The 21,930-nt window shown below is 38.3% G+C and overlaps 1 protein-coding gene across 6 annotated transcripts in view; it reads right to left on the bottom strand.

Moving 5' to 3' along the window:
• The window catches only part of NKAIN3 (sodium/potassium transporting ATPase interacting 3), a 799,758-nt gene that overhangs the window by 13,315 nt on the left and 764,513 nt on the right, over nucleotides 1-21,930 (bottom strand). For 5 of the 6 annotated variants that reach the window (XM_054561658.2, XM_054561659.2, XM_054561654.2 and 2 more), the window contains one exon: nucleotides 4,474-21,286. The exons of the other annotated variant lie outside the window; for it this stretch is intronic. In XM_054561658.2, the coding sequence (XP_054417633.1) occupies nucleotides 21,233-21,286 (54 nt within the window). In that variant the 3' untranslated portion in view covers nucleotides 4,474-21,232. Of the gene's footprint in view, nucleotides 1-4,473; nucleotides 21,287-21,930 lie in introns of those variants that run through there. 6 annotated transcript variants of the gene reach the window in all.

Raw genomic sequence — 21,930 nt, 5'->3', positions numbered from 1 at the left:
GCCTCAATCTCCTGCATGGGCTGCATTCCACAGGATGGACTAGGGGCTCAGATGTTCCTCATAGATAAGAGACGAATCTCCGGGTTGGCCACTCCTGGATTCTTTAGCACAGATCTCCAAATACACATTCTTCTTAAGCCATAGGGTCATTCTTAGGGTATGCTTAAGTTAAGTTGTTGCTACGAAATGTGTCTGCCATACAATATGATTTCCATTTGTCCAACGAGGCATAGGAATTCAAATCCTCATCCAAGGGAAAAGGCAGTCATATCAGCAATGTAAACTTTTCTTCTTAAAATTTGGCTTGTAAGTAGATAGACACTCTGAGACTAGACTATATTTCTACTTTGATAAATGGAAATGGAAAAAAATGTATGAATTTTTATGTTGTTGTGCTTTCATCTCTAAGAGTAGAATCTGGAATATGTCACTAAAACAAGCCTCCCTGCTTCCTTTTAAATAAAGTTGTAGAACTATGAAAAATTGCAAAAGCAATATAGAAATTTCCCATAAAAGTTAACAGCCTCCTCCCTTTTTTTTTCTGTGATGAATGCACGGTGAGGTGCTAGTAATTTGTTCAAGACAAATTCATTCACTGTTTTTGGGAAAGTCTGATCTGGGGATGGAATCCCAGTGCAGATGACTCAGGTCAGATGTTAAATGTTCTGTCAAATAATGTAAAGAATAAAGTGTTCTTTTAAATAATCTTTGTGGAGACTACAGTACTCTCATGTTAAGGGGATTTTACTTCCTGGCTGGGCTGTGGTGGAGGATGTTTTGATGACCTGACTCAGAGGCAAGGAAGAAGTCAAAAGTGAGCAGATCTCCTTGGGAGCAACAAGATAGAGGCAGGGGAGCAAGAAGAGACAGTCTGATGGAGACTAGCCTGTGAAGGTGGATTCAGAATGTCTCTGGTCCCATTGGTACCTGAGACCTACTTTAAGCTTTTCTTTTCTGGAGTATATTTACACAAAACCTTAGTAACATTTGTTAGTTACAAAGGTTTGTTTCAACTTTGCTTGTGGAATCAAAAGAGAGGCCGAGTTCGTGTTTTGGGAAGAGGCAGTGTGGAGTGAGTGGCAGGGGTGAGAGGTAATTGGAGTCAGGGGCATTGGTGGGGAAGCCCAGAGCAGCTGTCTGCAGTGGGCAGTGGCATCACCTGGGTACACTTGCAGAACATTTAAACCCTCTCCAGGGTTGCTCAGAAATTTCTAGGGGAGGGACCAGGTTTCCTATAGTCATGTAGCTTAAGACTTATTTGTGTATGAAATAGGGGGGTAATCCTCCAAAATCTGAAGAATTCCGGAACATTCAAGATGCATATGGTTTCTAAGTTTACTACAATAAATATATAATACAGTGAGGAAAATGTATTAAAAACAGTAGTCATCTTGTACTTCAATGTACATTTTTATTCATAGTTGAAAAGAATAGTCTATTACTGCTAACTTACTGTAAATTTACTTAGAATCAAAGGGTCCAGAGAGACATAAAAAATGTATGTAGTTTCTATTAAATAACACTTTCTGGTCACTTTCAAATATGAGTGTAATATACAGGCATTATATGCACAAAAATGTAAATAGTAATTGTGAAAGCAAGACTTGTTATCAGTTTGTATAAGAAAAAAGACATTTATTTTTTCACAGGCTACCAACATCATATAAGATAGCTCCTGATAGGCTTTGACCTTTTCAATTAATTCATCTCATAGCTCAAACATCTGTAGAAAAGAAGTTAATATACAGTGAAGTCACTACACAGTGTTATGGGACAGTAGAAATTCATATCAGTACAAAATATCATTCAAGATTTTTACATTGAATTCCAGTGTCAAGATCAGGAGACATCTTTGTTGGCAAGCAGTCTAAGAATTATTTGAAGATTGAGAGATTTTTTAAAAAAATGATTTCTGTTGGTAAAAATGTTAAAGATTAAAAACATGTAGTAGAAATAGAAGGTACGATGTTCTTGTCTTTCTGTCCCTCTTACCAGCAACCTGTGCCTTTGAAATATAAAGAAATGCCCTAGGTACTTCCAATATTTTCCATAAGATGGCGGAATTGGTATTGTGAATGTGAGAGCAAACTCTTTAGTTCTGTCAGTCACAGCAACAAAAAGAGGCTTAGAGTCATTCTCACCACTTAAACATTGCTATCGTGCTTTCAATAATCATCAACATAATAATAAAGCAATATCTAGTTTTTAGAAACAATAATGAAAAACCCAAATATGTGTCAATCTGCAATTACATCATGGTTACCCAGGCACTCCCTTTGAGCATTGCTTTTGGTCTTTTCCTGAGTTCCTTTAGTTGCCTGTTCTGTTAAGTTTTATTTAAACGCTAACCAGTCAAACTGGGTCCAAAGTCACCATTCTCAGATCACCACACATGTAACAAGAAAATGTCTGTTTGTATCACTGAAGCAAGCAGTGTTCATAGTTGGTTTTGATTGTTAGGAGCTGTAGATGTGCTCTTTTTAATGCAAATTCAGAGGTCTGTCAGAAGTGCTTTGGTTTGTTTAAAATGGGTGACCACAGCTCTGAAATGTTAGTCAGGTCCTGAGCAAGAGGGGGCTTATTTTGTCCATTTGCTCCTTCATCCAGAGCCCTAACTACTCAGATGAATGGGGTGGTCTAGGAGGACTTCAGTGTCATAGCATGAACAGGTGTTGCTTGCAGAGGGCAAACTCAAGGAAAGCAAATCATTGCCCATGTGAAATCCACACTAGGATTTATCTCCTAAACTCCCTAAATTAAAATATGAATTTGATTTGTTTTTATCACTCCCCAAGTGTTTTGCACAAGACAGATGGTCACTAAGTGTTTGTTGAATGCTTAGGGAGACAGAAGAGGGTTGCAAATGGGCTCTCCTTCATCCTGGGATAGCTGGGGCTCTGAATCTGGAAGAAGAAAAGCACTGGTACCTCCCATCAGAGCCCGGCTTGTGCAGAGCACTATTGGGAATTTTCTCAGGGACTTGAGGGTTAATACACCTCTTCACCACTGGACTAGGAGCTCCCTGTGGGTAGAATCTGTTTTTTTTGCTTTATATTTCTAGTGCCTGCACAGTGACTCACATACAGTAGGTACTCAGCAGGGGTGTTTTCAAAGAAGGAAGCAACAATCATAATTTGTCTCTCAGTGGATACTGGCAAGTAGTGTGGCTCGAAGGAGGTCATCTAATGCAGTCTCACCTAGGCAGCTAGTTTACCAAATGCTGGTATGGTAGCTACCTGCAGTGAAACTTTCAAGTCAGTAGTATCTTGTGGGTATTGTCAGTTTTACACACCAGAGAGAAAATTAGACTTATCCATGAATGAAGAAGAAACATGTCCCAGTTTGATATAAGCTCTACTATCAAGAGAGAGGAGATGAGATTTCCTTTTACAGAGTGCTGACAGACCAAGAATGTGACGGGAAGCCAGTTTATTTTGAGTGTGGGCAAGATCTTGTGGAGGATGACAACTTCCCACAGAGAAAGCATGCCACACCCATGCTTGCTATAAATGCTTCTCTTTTCTGTGAAATATTCCTGGGATTTTGATAACTTTGGAACTGAAAAAAAATCAGGGCATTCTTCTAGAAGAGACAATTTGGCAACAGCTAGGTACAGGAAAATTTATCAAAGGGGAAAATTCTAGAGAACTCATGTCAAGACCCACAATCTTGAAAATCTATTCATTTTTTTCCAGAGATAGCATCTCATTATACCATGGCTCCTATCCAGAACATGCATGAAGCATGTCTACAGAATTACTGACGCTTTGCCCTTTTAGCCATTTTGGAAGGAGAGGCATTTTGGAAGACTCTAAAATATAGTTTACACGAACCTAATTATTTAACAAGACCATAATGACTGCGGGGCCACCACATATTGTTGTGAGGTTATGGAAGAAACAGAAACGCCACATTGAAAGGGCTCTCCATTCAAATTGTAGACATTGAAGATATGTATGGTTATCAGAAAAAGTTTTCCAGCAGATGAAAATAAGGTATCTTATTTAAATAGAAGTCAATAATTAATAATTTCAGGACAGATGAAGGGAAAGTATCTGGAGAAAATGGTACCTGTTCTTAATTAATACAAATGAATTTTTAAAGTGATAGTCTGAAATCATCATAATATAAATGAAATGCTGTTTTGTAAAGCAATACAGTGCTGCCTGCAGGCTCTTACCTTAACTATCCCCATAAAACTGTAGTTTAGATTTTTATATGAGTTTTCTATCTCTGTTCCTTTAGGTAGAGATAGTGTGTTTAATTATTGCCACTATTTTTGCTTATTTACGTAATATCTACTATACCTTTCTCATTCTCTGTTTCTAATCTGTTATGTGCTTGAAAATTATTTCATTTAGATAATTTGAACTGTATATCATTAAGAGCTAATAGGATTTAAACAAAGGGTTAAAGAGCTTTTCTTTTTTTTTATTATACTTTAAGTTTTAGGGTACATGTAAAACTCACGAGTTTTAGAGTATGGATTTTATAAAATCTATTGGGATAGAGATCTTTTTTTTTTTTTTTTGGTCCTTTGTTCTGTTGTGGAAACATAAGGTTGCCACACAGCAGAGTTCTTGTCACATTTAGGAAGTCTCAGAAAAATTTGAAAGGTAAGCTCACCTGAGAATACCATTTTTGTCTTTTTTTTTCTACCTGCAATGGCAGAAATTCCTTAGTGTTTTCAGATCACAAATTCTCAGTATGAGTTATCACCCCTAAGTTCCTACCACAGGATGAGAAAGAGCTTTGTTAGTCTGTGTCAGGCATTTTGCCTTAGGAACTGATGTGAATATTAATTCCTTTCAGTTTGGATTTCCCCCAAAGGAGGTAAAAGTATTTCAAAGTGTTAACACCCAAATTTTCTTTGAGTTATACAGGATTAAAATGGAATATCTATGTCTTTAAAAGAAAACGAGACATATTCTTATTACAGTTATCACAGGTGCTATTAATACTCTGGCCTTCTGGTAGCATCTGTCATCTAGCATCATAGATTTGCAGGGGCCCTTTAATGAAAACTCTCCATTTTCTTAAAGGTTGTAATTATTATGTAGCACTATACTTATAGATGTGGAAATAAGAGGCTTAGGCAGAATAGAATCAAGGAAGGTTGTAGATGGCCATGAGCACTGAACAAATGAGGAAAGAATAAAACGGGACCAGGAGTTATCTTCTCAACACTACCCTGAAACTGCCGCCCAAACTTCCTTTTTGACAAACATTAACAGGACCAATGCAATTTAAGCTCTGAGACTTCAGACCAAAGACTTTGCAGGCCTAGGAACGCAAAGAGAACTTTGCAGAGGGCCAAGTGATTTTGACTTCTGGGTAAACCTTAGATAATTTGAGTTCCATATTCAATGGCTATTCTCTGTGTTATTAAAAATTCTAACACCAACTGATTCTTAAAATCCATAACACCAAACAAGTGGCTTAAAATAATAAATGGAATGAATGAGCTTTGCTTGTGCCATAGAAACAAATTAAGCTAAGCAGGCCACACAAATTGTCCAACATTCCATTCTCCACAGTTATTTCACTTGGTGCTCCAGACATTAGGTTTTGCCTAAAAATATCATGCACAGGGAATATTTTTTTCTGGTTTAGATACATGTCAAAAAAAAAAAGCTGTATAATAGCAGAAATATTAAAAGATATTAGTAGAAGAAATGGGTTAAATATTATGGTTTGTAATAACAAAACCCCTGGACAATGCAAAGAAAAGGCTGCACAACACAACGCAAGTTTTGATGAAGGAACCAGAAAGCTAATCAACATTTACATATGTCATACTCTTATTTGTATTATCATTATCTGAATACAGTAGAAATAATTGCAATGATTATGCTGGTTTCATATCTGATAGATGGTCCTAGTATATTATCTTATAAAACTACATTGCATGACTGCTATTTGAAGTTAAAAGTAGATTTGAGAAGCCAGAAGAAGAAGAGAGCAATCCCCTTTAAAAAGAGTTGTCAAAGAAACAATACTATGTGAGGCAGTTAAAAAGTGACTTTAAGCACTGATTTGCAGAATCAATTCCTTAGGAACAAAATTTTTAGAAGAGACTGACACCCAGCAGTTAAAAGTAAGCTATTTTCATGTTTGATGAAAAATAATCAGGAGGCTTGTCTAGGGCATGTGGGATTACATTTAAACCAAGAGTAAAGAAAGAAGGTAGCAGCCAGGACTGAGCTGTTCTGTCTTTTGGGAAGCAAAGAACAGTGATCTGAGGTCTAGGATTTCCTATTTGCCCTGAGAAGACAAAAGCAAAGATGAATAAAAAGCAAAGACAAGACAAAAGCAAGGCAAAGACCCACTGGAAGGTGGCTTTCTGATGCTCAGACTCAAGCAGAGGGAAGGCGAGGAGCGGGTAAGCCAATAGCAGGTGTCTTTCTGCAGCTGCCCCGTAGCCTTGATTAGCAGGGTCCGAACAAACGCAGGCAAAAAAGGCATTGAATTGTAGTCAGCCACAAAGCCCTGGTCTAGTCAGGACTTGTTACAGCTGATGGCCACTAAGTGTAGAGGAAAGAAGACTAGACTGAGAGCTTGCATAGCAGCCCCAGTGGGATGGGACATGAAGCAAAACCACTGTAACTACCAGCCTCAATCTCCTCATCTGAAAATGGGGCAAATGGAATTGCTGAAGTCCTTTTCAATGCTAAAACTGTACTGTATACAGAAAATGCCACATAGTATTAGACATATTATTTCTTTTAGCTTTCACTCCTCAAAATAATAATTTACCATTTATTGTTTAAAGAAATGGGCCATATGGCACATTTTAGCAATGTGATTATTTAGAAAAGGGTACACTCGACAGTTGAAGTTTGATTGTGGATGTGTGTGTACATAAATAAGTCACCCAATCTTGTTTAAATCATCAGTGACAGCTGCCAGATTTGCAAACACTAGGTATTAGGAGAATATAACACTTTTCAGCGACTTCATGGGATATTGCTTAATAAGTAGAACCTGGAAGATGACTCTGTTTCTGTTTCACTGTCTCTGTCTCCTTGTCTCTGTTTCTGTTTCTGTCTCTCTTTCACACACACACACACACACACACACACACAAACACACACACACACCCAGTCTAGGAAGAATATGCAATAAAATATAATTACAGATTCCCAGGCAAGATGGCTGAATAGGAACAGCTCCTGTCTGCAGCTCCCAGCAAGACCAACACAGAAAGTGGGTGATTTCTGCATTTCCAACTGAGGTACTCAGTTCATCTCACTGGGACTGGTTAGACAGTGGGTGCAGCCCATGGAGGGCAAGCAGAAGCAGGGTGGGGCGTTGCCTCACCTGGGAAGTGCAAGGGGTTGGGGAACTCCCTCCCCTAGCCAAAGGAAGCCATGAGGGACCATGCTGTGAGTGGGGGTGCACTCCGGTCTAGATACTACGCTTTTCCCACGGTCTTCGCAATCCACAGATAAGGAGATCCCTTGGGTGCCTACACCACAAGGGCCCTGGATTTCAAGCACAAAACTGGTGGCCATTTGAGCAGACACTGAGCTAGCTGCAGGAGTTTTTTTTGTACCCCAGAGGTGCCTGGAATGCCAGAGAGACAGAACCATTCACTCCCCTGGAAAGGGGGCAGAAGCCAGGCAGCCAAGTGGTCTTGATCAGTAGATCCCACCCCCATGGAGCCCAGCAAGCTAAGATCCACCGGATTGAAATTCTTACTTCCAGCACGGCAGTCTGAAGTAGACCTGGGACGCTCAAGCTTGGTTGGGGGAGAGGCATCTGCCATTACTGAGGCTTGAGTAGGCAGTTTTCCCCTCACAGTGTAAACAAAGCTGCCAGGAATTCAGTCTGAGTGGAGCCCACTGCAGCACTGCAAAGCCACTGAAGCAAGACTGCCTCTCTAGATTCCTCCTCTCTGGGCAGGACATCTCTGAAAGAAAGCCAGTAGCCCCAGTCAGGGGCTTATAGATAAAACTCTCATCTCCCGGGGACAGAGTACCTGGGGGAAGGGGCAGCTGTGGGCACAGCTTCAGCAGACTTCAACATTCCTGCCTGCCAGCTCTGAAGAGAGAAGCAGATCTCCTAGCACAGCACTGGAGCTCTGCTAAGGGACAGACTGCTTCCACAAGTGGGTCCCTGACCCCCATGCCTCCTGATGGGAAGACACCTCCCAGCAGGGGTCGACAGACACTTCATACAGGAGAGCTCTGGCTAGCATCTGGCAGGTGCCCCTCTGGGATGAAGCTTCCAGAAGTAGGAGGAGGCAGCAATCTTTGCTGTTCTGCAGCCTCTGCTGGTGATACCCATGCAAACAGGGTCTGGAGTGCACCCCCAGAAAACTCCAGCAGACCTGCAGAAGAAGGGCCTGACTGTTAGAAAAAAAATTAACAAACAGAAAGCAATAGCATCAACATCAACAAAGAGGATGACCATGCAAAAGCTCCATCCAAAGGTCACCAACGCCAAAGACCAAAGGTAGATAAAGCCACAAAGATGAGGAAAAACCAGTGCAATAAGGCTGAAAATTCCCAAAACCAGAATGCCTCTTCTCCAAAGGATCACAATTCCTTGCCAGCGAGGGAACAATACTGAATGGAGAATGTGTTTGACAAATTGACAGAAGTAGGCTTCAGAAGATGGGTAATAACAAACTCCTCAAAGCTAATGGAACATATTGTAACCCAATACAAGGAAGCTAAGAACCTTGATAAAAGGTTAGAGGAATTGCTAACTAGAATAACCAGTTTAGAGAAGAACACAAATGACCTGATGGAGCTGAAAAACACAGCACGAGAACTTCATGAAGCATACACAAGTATCAATAGCTGAATCGATCAAGCAGAAGAAAGGATATCAGAGACTGAAGACCAACTTAATGAAATAAAGCATGAAGACAAGATTAGAAGAAAAAAATTGAAAAGGCATGAACAAAACCTCCAAGAAATAAGGGACTATGTGAAAAGACCAAGCCAGCATTTGATTGGTGTACCTGAAAGTGATGGGGAGAATGGAATCAAGTTGGAAAGCACAATTCAGGATATAATCCAGGAGAATTTCCCCAACCTCACAAGGCAGGCCAACATTCAAATTCAGGGAATACAGAGAACACCACAAAGATACTCTTTGAGAAGAGCAACCCCAAGACACGTAATCATCAGATTCACCAAGGTTGAACTGAAGGAAAAAATGTTAAGGGCAGCCAGAGAGAAAGGTCGGGTTACCTACAAAGGGAAGCCTATCATACTAACAGCATATCTCTCTGCAGAAACCCTAAAAGCCAGAAGATATTGGGGGCCAATATTCAACATTCTTAAAGAAAAGAATTTTCAACCCAGAATTTCATATCCAGCCAAACTAAGCTTCATAAGTGAAGGAGAAATAAAATCCTTTACAGACAAGCAAATGCTGAGGAATTTTGTCGCCACCAAGCCTGCCTTTACAAGAGCTTCTGAAAGAAGTACTAAATATGGAAAGGAACAACCAGTACCAGCCACTACAAAAACATGCCAAAATGTAAAAACCATCGACACTATGAAGAAGCTGCATCAACTAATGAGCAAAATAACCAGCTAGCATCATAATGACAGAATAAAATTCACACATAACAATATTAACCTTAAATGTAAATGTGCTAAATGCCCCAATTAAAAGGCACAGACTGGCAAATTGGATAAAGAGTCAAAACCCATTGGTGTGCTGTATTCGAGACCCATCTCATGTGCAAAGACACACATAGGCTCAAAATAAAGGGATGGAGGGATATTTACCAGGCAAATGGAAAGCAAAAAAAAAGCAGGGGTTGCAATCTTAGCCTCTGGTAAAACAGACTTTAAACCAACAAAGATCAAAACAGACACAGAAGGCCATTACATAATAGTAAAAGGATCAATGCAACAGGAAGAGGTAACTATCCTAAATATGTATGCACCCAATAGAGGAGCACCCAGATTCATAAAGCAAGTTCTTAGAGACCTACAAAGAGACTTAGACTACCACACAATAATAGTGGGAGACTTTAACACTCCACTGTGTATATTAGACAGATCACCGAGATAGAAAATTAACAAGGATATTCAGGACTTGAACTCACCTCTTGACGAAGCAGACCTAATAGATATCTACAGAACTCTCCACCCCAAATCAACAGAATATACATTCTCCTCAGCACCACATAGCACTTTTTCTAAAATCGACCACATAACTGGAAGTAAAACACTCATCAGCAAATGCAAAAGAATGAAAACCATAACAAACAGTCTCTCAGACCACAGTGCAATCAAGTTAGAACTCAGGATTAAGAAACTCACTCAAAACCACACAACTACATGGAAACTGAACAACCTGCTTCTGAATGACTCCTGGGAAAATAATGAGATCACAGCACAAATAAATAAGTTCTTTGAAACCAACAAGAACAAAGACACAATGTACCAGAATCTCTGGGATACAGCTTAGAGGGAGTGCTTAGAAGGAAATTTATAGCACTAAGTGCTCACAGGAGAAAGTGGGAAACATCTAAACATCTAAAATCGACACGCTAACATCACAATTAAAAGAATTAAAGAAACAAGAGCAAACTATTTCAAAAGCTAGCAGAAGACAAGAAATAACTAAGATCAGAACAGAACTGAAAGAGATACGAAAAACCCTTCAAAAAATCAATAAATCCAGGAGATGGTTTTTTGAAAAGATTAACAAAACAGATAGATGGCTAGCCAGGCTAATAAAGAAGAAAAGAGAGAAGAATCAAATAGACACAATAAAAAGTGATAAAGGGGAGATCACCACTAATCCTACAGAAATGCAAACTACCATCAGAAAATACTACAAACAACTCTACCCAAATAAACTAAAAAATCTAGAAGAAATGGATAAATTCCTGGACACATTCACCCTACCATGACTAAACCAGGAAGAAGTTGAATCCCTGAATAGATCAATAACAAGTTCTGAAATTGAGGCAGTAATTAATAGCTGACCAACCAAAAAAAAAAAAAAAGCCCAGGACCAGATGGACTCATAGCCAAACTCTACCAGAGTTACAAAGAGGAGCTGGTACCATTCCTTCTGAAACTATTCCAAACAGTAGAAAAGAGAGACTCCTCCCTAACTCATATTTTGAGGCCAGCATCATTCTGATACCAATCCCTGGCAGAGACACAACAAAAAATGAAGATTTCAGGCCAATATCCCTGATGAACATCTATGCGAAAATCCCCAATGAAACACTGGCAAACGGAATGCAGCAGTACATTAAAAAGCTTACCCACCTTGATCAAGTCGGCTTCATCCCTGGGATGCAAGGCTGGTTCCACACATACAAATCAATGAACGTAATCCATCACATAAACAGAACCAATGACAAAAACCACATGATTATCTCAATAGATGCAGAAAAGTCCTTCAACAAAATTCAACACTCCTTCATGCTAAAAACACTCATAAACTAGGTATTGATGGAACATATCTCAACATAATAAGAGCTGTTTATGACAAACCCACAGCAAATATCACACTGAATGGGCAAAAGCTGGAAGCATTCCCTTTGAAAACTGGCACAAGACAAGGTTGGCTTCTCTCACCACTCCTATTCAACATAGTATTGGAAGTTCTGGCCAGGGCAAACAGGCAAGAGAAAGAAATAAACGGTATTCAAATAGGAAGAGAGAAAGTCAAATTATCTCTGTTTGCAGATGATATGGTTGTACATTTAGAAAACCCCATCGTCTCAACCCCAAAACTCCTTAAGCTGATAAGCAATTTCAGCAAAGTTGCAGGATACAAAATCAATGTGCAAAAATCACAAGCATTCCTATACACCAATAATAGACAGAGAGCCAAATCATGAACAAACTCCCATTCACAATTGCTACAAAGAGAATAAAATACCTAGGAATACAACTTACAAGGGATGTGAATGACCTCTTCAAGAACTACAAACCACTGCTCAAGGAAATAAGAGAGGACACAAACAAATGGAAAAACGTTCCATGCTCATGGATAGGAAGAATCAATATTGTAAAAATGGCCATACTGCCCAAAGTAATTTATAGATTCAATGCTATTCCCATCAAACTAACATTGACTTTCTTCACAGAATTAGAAAAAATTACTTTAAATTTCATAGGGAACCAAAAAGAGCCCATATAGCCAAAACAATCCTAAGCAAAAAGAACAAAGCTGGAGGCATCATGCTACCTGACTTCAAACTATACTACAAGGCTACAGTAACCAAAACAACATGGTACTTTTACTAAAACAGATATATAGACCAATGCAACAGAACAGAGGCCTCAGAAATAACATCACACATCTACAACCATCAGATCTTTGACAAACCTGATAAAAACAAGCAATGGGGAAAGGATTTCCTATTTAATAAATGGTGCTGGGAAAATTGGCTAGCCATACGCAGAAAACTGAAACTGGACCCCTTCCTTACATCTTATACAAAAATTAACTCAAGATGGCTTAAAAACTTAAATGTAAAACTCAAAACCATTAAAACCCTAGAAGAAAACCTAGGCAATACTATTCAGGACACAGGCATGGCCAAAGACTTCATGACTGAAACACCAAAAGCAATGTCAACAAAAGCCAAAATTGACAAATGGGATCTAATTAAACTAAAGAGCTTCTGCACAGCAAAATAAACTATTATCAGAGTGAACAGGCAACCTACAGAATGGGAGAAAATTTTTGCAACCTATCCATCTGACAAAGGGCTAATATCCAGAATCTACAAGGAACTTAAACAAATTTACAAGAAAAAAAACCCTATGAAAAAGTAGGTTAAGGATATGAATAGACACTTCTTAAAAGAAGACATTTATGCAGCCAACAAATGTAAAAAAAAATCTCATCATCACTGGTTGTTAGAGAAATGCAAATCAAAACCACAATGAGATACCACCTCACACCAGTTAGAATGGCGATCATTAAAAAGGATACAACAGAGGCTGGAGAGGATGTGGAGAAATAGGAATGCTTTTAACACTGTTGGTGGGAGTGTAATTTAGTTCAACCATTGTGGATGACAGTGTGGCAATTCCTCAAAGATCTAGAACTAGAAATACAATTTGATCCAGTAATTCCCTACTGGGTGTATACCCAAACGATTATAAATCATTCTACTATAATGACACATGCACTCCTATGTATATTGCAGCACTATTCACAATAGCAAAGGCTTGGAACCAACCCAAATGCCCATCAATGTTAGACTGGATAAAGAAAATGTGGCACATATACACCATGGAATACTATGCAGCCATAAAAAATGAGTTAATGTCCTTTGCAGGGACATGGATGAAGCCGGAAACCATCATTCTCAGCAAACTAACATAGGAACAAAAAACCAAACACTGCATGTTCTTACTCTTAAGTGGGAGTTGAACAATGAGAACATATGGGCACAGGGAGGGGAACATCACACACTGGGGCCTGTTGGGGAGTGGGGGACAAGGGGAGGAATAACATTAGGAGATATACCTAATGTAGATGATGAGTTGATGGGTGCAGCAAACCACCATGGCACATGTATACCTATGTAACAAACCTGCACATTCTGCACATGTATCCCAGAACTTAAAGTATATATATGAAAAAAGAATGTAAATAAATCATGGAGATTATTGGCAAATACTCAAGATCTGCAAAGGAATTTTGGGGTGGATTTATTCACCACTGTCCCATGTGTGTAATCTGCCTTCACAAATGTCAACTGAGAAGCATGTAAATAGACAATGAACTTGATTCAGAGAGAGACAAAAAAATCTTGGGAAGTTTAATTATTGGTGTTAGTATCACTTTTCTATTTGAAAAACTAGGGAGATAAAAGACTGGCATTTGATGTATCAACATACTCAATCTGGTGGTTAAAAATAAAAATAAAAAGTCATATTTTGCCCCCCCAATATATACATATTTATAATTACAAAAAATTTTATTAATTCCCTCTCTTGTATTTTTTTTTGGACAATTTGAATACTCATTCCACTTCAGCCAATATTATGTTCTTGAAGAAAAAGAGATGAAGGGAAAAACAAGTCCAACTTTTACTGAGAGAAAATAAGAGAAAAGATCATACACTTCTTATTTATCTCTCCTACCCCTGACTTCCCAAGCACTGATGTTGATTATGTACTTGTTAAACTGAATAACAAGAAAATAACAACACTACCAATCAATTCAGAAGAGAAGGCCCTACCAAAATAAAATAGCTAAGTGTTATGACCATAGAAGAATTAATTTATTGTGGCAGCACAACGAGGACCAAGCAAAATGTCAGATTGGCTCTAGAATTTTAAACTCAATTCTAGAGAAGAAAAGCTAAATCTGTCTGCAAAATTATGGGAAACCTAGAAGGATGTAGTGCTATTGATTTATTTTCATTTCTTTCTAACCACAAAGACAAGATAAGGAAACAAGATAAGGCAGAAATTCTCATTTCACATACTTGATGATTAAATCTCTCACAGTACTGAAGAATATATGTACATTTTTTCTAGAATGTGTTATAAAGTACTACAAATGAAAACACTGTTCCAAGAAATCATGTCAATTAGTTTGAACTGTGTGATTGAAACTGCTGAGTATTATTTTATAAATATTTTTCCTTCTTACTAATAAATGAAGCCCCCTCCTTTTTTTTTTTTTTGAGACAAGGTTTGGCTCCATCTCCCAGGTTGGAGTACAGTGGCATGATCTTGGCTAACTGCAACCTCCGTCTCCCAGGTTCAAACAACCCTCCTACTTCAGCCTCCCAAGTAGCTGGGACTACAGGCACACACCACCACAGCTGGCTAATTTTTGTATTTTTTGTAGATATGGGGTTTTGCCATGTTGCTCAGGCTGGTCTCGAACTCGTAAGCTCAAGTGATCTGCGCGCCTTGGCCTTCCAAATTGCTAGAATTACAGGCATAAGCCACCATGTCCAGCAAAGCTCTTAATTTTTAGTTAAGCATAAAGTCATTAAGAATAAAGACTATAATACCCAGCTTTCTTCACTGCAAAGTTGGGGGTGGACCAAGTTTTGGCTAATGAGATGTAAGCAGAAGTAGTGTGTGTATTTCTGAGACATATCCTTAAAGGAAAGAAACACTCCTTTTGTTCCCTCTCCACCTCCAAGGCCAGAATACAAAACCAATGGCTGAAGCTTCAGCAGCCATTTTGAGTCATGTTATGGTCTTAAAAATGGCGGCCACAGAGGGTGAAGCAATAAGAGAGGAGTCTCCGTCCTTGTCTCTAGGGAAATCACATCCAGCTGTTTGCTGACTGTCTCCAGAATTTCGAAATAAAAAGAGAAATAGACCTCTATGTTATTTAATCCATTGTCATTTTTCTTTTTCTGTCACTTGTAGGTAAGCCTAATCCTAACTAATATAGACTAAGTTGTCTGCCAAAGCAAATTCTATGAGAAGAAATGGATAGATTATTGGTCTCTTCAAACTGTTTCTTAATAACTCTGAAGAGAAAGGAAAAACATGCCTTACATGGAAAATGATTCAGTGTTTTTAGTCAATCAAAGAAACAAGAACAAAATTCTGAGTTAAGAACTGACAGTGTTCAAATCCCAATTACGTGACTTTCAACTTTCGATTCTTCCTTCCTGTCTCCCTGTCCATTCCCTTTCTTTCTCTTCCTCATCTTCTCTCCATTTTCCTCTCCCTTCCTTTCTACCTTCTATTCTTTTCTTCTTTTTACTTAACTTAGCTCTCAAGTTTAAGCTAAAGCATATTTTGGATTCTTTAAATATTTCAGTTTTTTAAAAATGTTTAGCATTTAACATGATTTTTACCCTTTATATGAATGCAAGTTCAAGAAAGATGATTCAAGTTTTGCCTGCCACCAAATTTTTCTACAAATACCAATATTTAAGAAGTTGTATCCACCTTCAAGAAGTGGCATTTTTCTTTTTAGTCTTCAATAAGAAACTAAGCTTTTTCAGATGAAAAAGAGATGCTACCCATAACTTTTGAATTTTTCGATAATTCCATTTTTTTGAGAATTCTTTATTGATAAATACATTCTTCTTTTTTTTTCTTTTAAAAATCTTTATTGAGATGTAATTCAAAGGCCATACAATTTGCCCATTGAAAATGTACAATTTAATGTTTTCTTAGTATATGCACAGAGTTGTGGAACCATTACCAAATCTAATTTTAGAACATTTTTTATCACCCCCAAATGAAACTGCATACTCATTAGCAATCACTCTTATTCTATCCCCCAGCCTTAGTTAATGACTTCCTGTTTCTAGAGATTTGCCTTGATAAATACATTTTTCTAATAATTAAAACATATCTACTTCTCTCTCTCTCTTTTTAGAGACAGGCTCTTGCTGTATTGCCTAGGCTGGAGTGCAGTAGTGCACTCACTGCAGCTTCTAATTCCTGGGCTCAAGTAATCTTCTTCCCTTCCCTCAGTCCCTCAAGTGGCTGGGGTCATAGGTACATGCCACCATGCTTGGCTAATTTAAATTTTTTTAGGTATTTTTTGTTTATTTGTTTGTTTTTGTAGAGATAGGGTCTCACTATTTTGCCCAAGCTGGTCTTGAACTCCTGGCCTCAAGTGACTCTTAAACCTCAACTTCCCAAAGCTTTGGGATTATAGGCATGAGCCACTGTGTCTGGTCATCTGTTCCCTTTCTAAATTGTTCACTGTGCAGTTATATGAAGAGTACTTTCCTCTGTCAGTTCACTTTTGGGCATAATATCCTTAAGTTGTGGCCTATTTATCACAAATATTTCAACATGGTTCTTAGACACTTCAACAGACCTTCTATCAAACAAAGGTTACAGATAACTTTTAAATTAGATGGAAATAAAACCCCAGGCATTCAAGTTGTTATAGTTTTAAAAGAGCGATTATTTATATTTTTCCTACTTAATTCAGCTATACCTGGAAAGAACGTATCTTGGGCAAAAATGTCAAGTTAGAACATTTGCATTCTGATCAACTATGAAATTTATCCTAGTTACATACTAAAGTGACTCAGAAAAAATAAGTGGGAATTTGCTTAAAAAATAATTAGCCAGAATAGACCATATTTGGGGACACAATTCGTTTTTAAATTAGGTATGAAATGAAGATTTGTTTATTCTTGGCAAGATTCTTTTTTAATTTGCAAAGATTGAAAAGAGAAATTTTGGTTTTTGCTTCTCAAATTAGCAAAGAGTCATGATGGTTTTCCTCAGATTTGCAATGTACATGTTAGCTAGTTTTAATGAAGACAAATTCTTCTCAATCAGGAGTTTCCCATTCATTAAGTGAGACAGATGGCAGCCTTGGCATATTTTGTTAGAGCCAGCCTCTCGAAACTGGCTGCCTCCCTTATTTAGGTCTATAGGAATAGCAGGGCTTATTTTTCTGAAAGAAAAATCAAAGAAGTCAATATTTTGCTAGGGCAAAGTGTCGAGTGTCTTCAAAACAAATGAGCCAACCACCTCCCAGATTTGAAGTGGTAAGAAAGTGTTTTCATTTTTTTCATTTGAGGGACACATACCCTCACTTTATGTGGTAGGTGGAAGGCTAAGATACTTGGGGATATACACATTTAGAGATTTTCCTAAGAGATGTTTGAGATTTCTCTGATGTGTGCTATTCCACAACCCAAGACATTTTGTGTCCTTTGGTAATTCTCTAACCCTCCCTGTAACTCCCTTGCTTAGATTTTGCTGGCTTTGAAACATGACCAGAAGCTCAAATAAAGAAAAAGTAAGCTGGAAAGCATCCCAGCTTCCTGTGGTGCTGCACGAGGTCAGCAGAAGCCGCTTAAGAAAGGATGCATCATTCACACAAGATAGAAGGCACGGCCTGAGGAAGGGCTGGCCAAGGTTTACAAGACTCAGTGCTAAGGTGGCTCCAAGAGGAAAAACACTGGCTTTAAATGTTCACCTCTCCATTCCAGTCAGCATTAGAGGCTAAACAGCAGTGGATGTCCTATCTTCAGTTTTGCCAGGGCCACTTCTGAGGAGAGCTATTGAATCTAGAGCTGCACCATCTCTTAAGATAGTTAAGATTCTGACCAGTGAATGCAAGCTAAGGGAAGCATTCATTTTCCCTTACTCTGACCAGACACACAATTGCATATGGAGAAGCTGAGGTTTGGCAAGAACATACAGCATACAATGCATGTAGTGAACATGTCTTTGCGGAAGACCCTACTGGATATGCACAATGCAGAGTGCATTCTCTAAGACTGGGGGCAAAAGCAAGAACTGCAAATGCTCATTTCCATGGAACAGTAACTGTGACAGTACTTCATTGGAATTACCCAGATTAATGGGTAATTGCCGAGTATTACTGCACAACTCTGAACTTCTTTTTCTCCCTTTGTCTTGCAGAAGCATAGCCCCCAAAGAGTAGTCAGGAAGATGAGAGGCAGGGAGAAGAAAAGAAAGAAGAGGAGATGGCAGATCAATATAACTTGTTTCTGTTGAGTGGCAAATATCCAGAATGTTAGGACAATCTTTATGGATTGCTGAGGTTGGAGATTGAAACAGTTATAACTTCATATTTAAGTGAAGAAAGATTAAAAATGAAAACATATACACCATATTAAATAGTTGCCTATATTGAATATTCATACAGAAATCACTAATGTAAGCATTTTCTCCTCAAAGCTGTTATCTGCACTTAGACAAAGTTCAGACTCTGCAGTGCCTAACAGAAGTATGTACAAATTCACATGAAGATAAAATAGAAACAAAATTTAGTACGGTTCTATTTTGTGAAATGTTAACCATGTTTTATTTGCATGTGTATGTGTGGGGGTAATTAAGTGACAGTTTAAAATATGTCAATACTCATTTTATCCTTTTTTACTGACTCTCTACAGTTTTGATGGTTTATCAGCTTTTTCAATAATCATAACAATACTAACAATAATTATTGGCATTAGTTTTGGAATTTGAATATTAAAGTTATTTTTAAATTAAAGCATTTTTTTAGTTTATTTCAAATCATTTAAACTTGCACAACGTTTTCCCAGCTGCTTTTTGAAAAACAGAGTTTGTTGTTTCCGTGGGCTCTTCATAGTGCTTGAGTGGAGAAAGCAAGAGCTCCAGACAGGGTACAGAGGAGTGCTTTGACGTTATTAATAATAATCACCTCCTTTAATTGTGGAGTGCTTCACTGTGTACTGAGAATTTTTTTATGTTTTTCATTAAAATCTCACCACACTTTTGGGAGGTAGGGATCATAGTTCCACTTCATAGATGAGGAAAACTGTAGTGCAGAGATGTCAAACACTGTCCAAGAACATGGTGGTGGATGGGACCCAAACCCCAACTTTTGCTCCCATGTTCTCTGTCCACTGGCTATGGCTCTTGCCCCTGTGTACAGATACAGGCTCTGGACAAGTTCACCAAATCCCTTAGGCTTCAGCCCCCTCATCTGCAGAATAGTGGCTTGGATTCCTCCATCTTCAAGGTCCCTGCCAGCTTTTCTTTATTTGAATTTGGATTTATTAAGCAGAAAAAAAAGTGATGGGAGTTTGTGGGTACCAATGGATTAAAGGGGTATAATCTGGAGGCTAGTGAGTAAATTAGGCCTCCAAATGGCTCACTGTGGTTGTGATGAGCTTGGAGGAATGAAGGCAAACTTTGTCACATTAAACTCTGATTCTTAACAGAGTCTCACGAAACCTATAGGCTCCAAAAGAAGAACAAGAAGAAAAAAGACTTTTACACACAAACAGACATTTGTAACAGTTTTAGGTGGTTAATAGACTGACTTCTTAGAGATGCATGGGCTGAGTTAATAACCACATATTCACAACTTTCTCGCCTATAGGGAGCTTAACTGTAGTTGTTAAAAAAAGTGAGCAAAACTTATTTTCATATAAAAAATAGTGATTGAGAAGTGTGGGCAAAAGTGATGTGAAAAGTGTATATATTTTATATTGAGAACAGATCAAGTTATCAGTGATGATGAAAATTAGCACAGTGGTTGTCTATGAGAATGCAGGCATTGCCTGAAAAAGGGCATAAGGGAATTTTTTAAAGTGACAGAAATGTTCTGCATTTTGATTGAGGCCTTGGTTACATGGCTATGTACATTTTTCAAAACTGATCAAATCGTACCATAAATATTTGTGCATTTTACCATACGTAAGTTTTATGCCAGTTAAAAAGATACAACTGTGATGCATTTTCAAGACAGTCCTTTTTTCCACAGATAATTGCTTCCCATATCATTTTCTTGGTTATTGAGAAGGGGTAGGAGAAAGAAAAGCTGATGTCGTTCAAACGTGAATGTCTCCTTTAGAAGTATTTATAGAGAATGCCACAGCATTTTCAGGCTTCTTTTGAATATCCTAAAGGCAAAGTTCCTGACTGCAGGTCTATGTTTGTGATTTCTGTCCCACAAGCCCATGAGCTGTATGTTTAGGTCTGACAGCAGTGTCAGGAATGGAATAATGAGTAGAAAATATGGACCTCAGAGACACCCATATTCCCTCCAAAGGGGAAAGGGGTTCTACTAATCTTTTTACTCTTCCACGTACCCACAATATGGATATATATACGTGTGTGTATATATATACATATATGTATATATACACACATATATGTATATATACACACGTGTATATATACACACACACACATATATCAGGAAAAACAAGATATGCACAAATCTGAAAATTTAGATTGCCATAATATTGTTCTGGGTTTTAAGAAGTCAGGAACAAAGGAGGACTCCGTGTTTTGTTTTATGCTGTTGAAAAATGACCCATATTCAATCCAAAAGCTGGATCCATTATTTGTATCTATTTATCAGCTGTCACAGGGTCTACCTTGGTGGCTGATAACCACAGGTAATGTCTACTAAAACAAATTCATCAGGCCTAGAATAACTTCAACAGCCAGCAGTGCTGACTTAATATCTCCACAGCACACACTGAGATTTCTCTTAGAATTGACTGTAGAAGGTTTCCACAGATTTGGTTTTTCATTTTGCATGCCTCACATTAAATATTGTTAAAAATTTAAAACCAAATTCTGTTTTTTCTTTTTTTTTTTTTTTTTTTTTTACAATTTACAAGTGTTCATATAAGAAGAAAACGACTAAAAAAATACCTACCCGAGCACCTAGAACTCATCTAGAGAACAATGCTAATAATACAAAGGATGTGACCAAAATGCTCCGTGATTCGTGGGAAAGCCAGGAAGCACAGTCCAGCCTCTGGAAGGAACGTCAGGCGGGTCGGATCCACCGAGGCGCGCAGTCAATAGTCCTTTGCTCCCTAAGTCAAGTTCAGCAGCCGCATTTCTGGTTCAATGTCATTACTTATTTCGACCTAAAGCAGAAAATATGAATTGCTTTCAAGAACTTCAAAGTTGACAGCTAAATATCTTTTATATTCATTGAGGCCTTTTGAAATGCAAAATAGCTCCTGGGTGCACCTGGTGCTGTCTGACTGTAGCAATAAGAAAGTTAGAGACTTGGGCCTTCCTGCTTTCCAGATTAGGGCGTGGTAATTGGGCATCATCATCAGAGTGCAGGATGATTTCCTGGGAGAGAAGTGCCAACCACACAGTAATTGTTGTGTGATGTGGAGTAGTCGCTATTGCTTTTGTTAAGGGTAAAGATAACAGGGTAGTGTTGTGTCCGCAAACTATGAGATATTCACATAGCCTGTTCTTTCTACAGTATGCTGGGTAGTTAAGTGCTCAAGATCATCCTGCTCTTGCTTTCATAACACCCAATCATTGACTTATGTTCCTTACATACATCCCATCCTGTGATGACTACTTTTATGTGTCAGCATGGCCAGGCCATGGTGTCCAGATGTTTGGTAAAACTTCAGTTTACCTCTCGCTGTAAAGGTGTTTTTTTAAAATTTTTTATTTTGAAAAGTGATTAACATGTAAATCAGTAGACTTTGAGTAAAGCAGATTGCCGTCTGTAATGTGGGTGGGCCTCATGCAATTGGTATAAGGC

This window comes from Pongo abelii, chromosome 7 (assembly GCF_028885655.2).
Source record: "Pongo abelii isolate AG06213 chromosome 7, NHGRI_mPonAbe1-v2.0_pri, whole genome shotgun sequence".
Taxonomy (NCBI): domain Eukaryota; kingdom Metazoa; phylum Chordata; class Mammalia; order Primates; family Hominidae; genus Pongo; species Pongo abelii.
The sequence above is the reverse complement of the archived record's forward strand: the minus strand, read 5'-3'. Positions and strand labels throughout refer to the sequence as shown.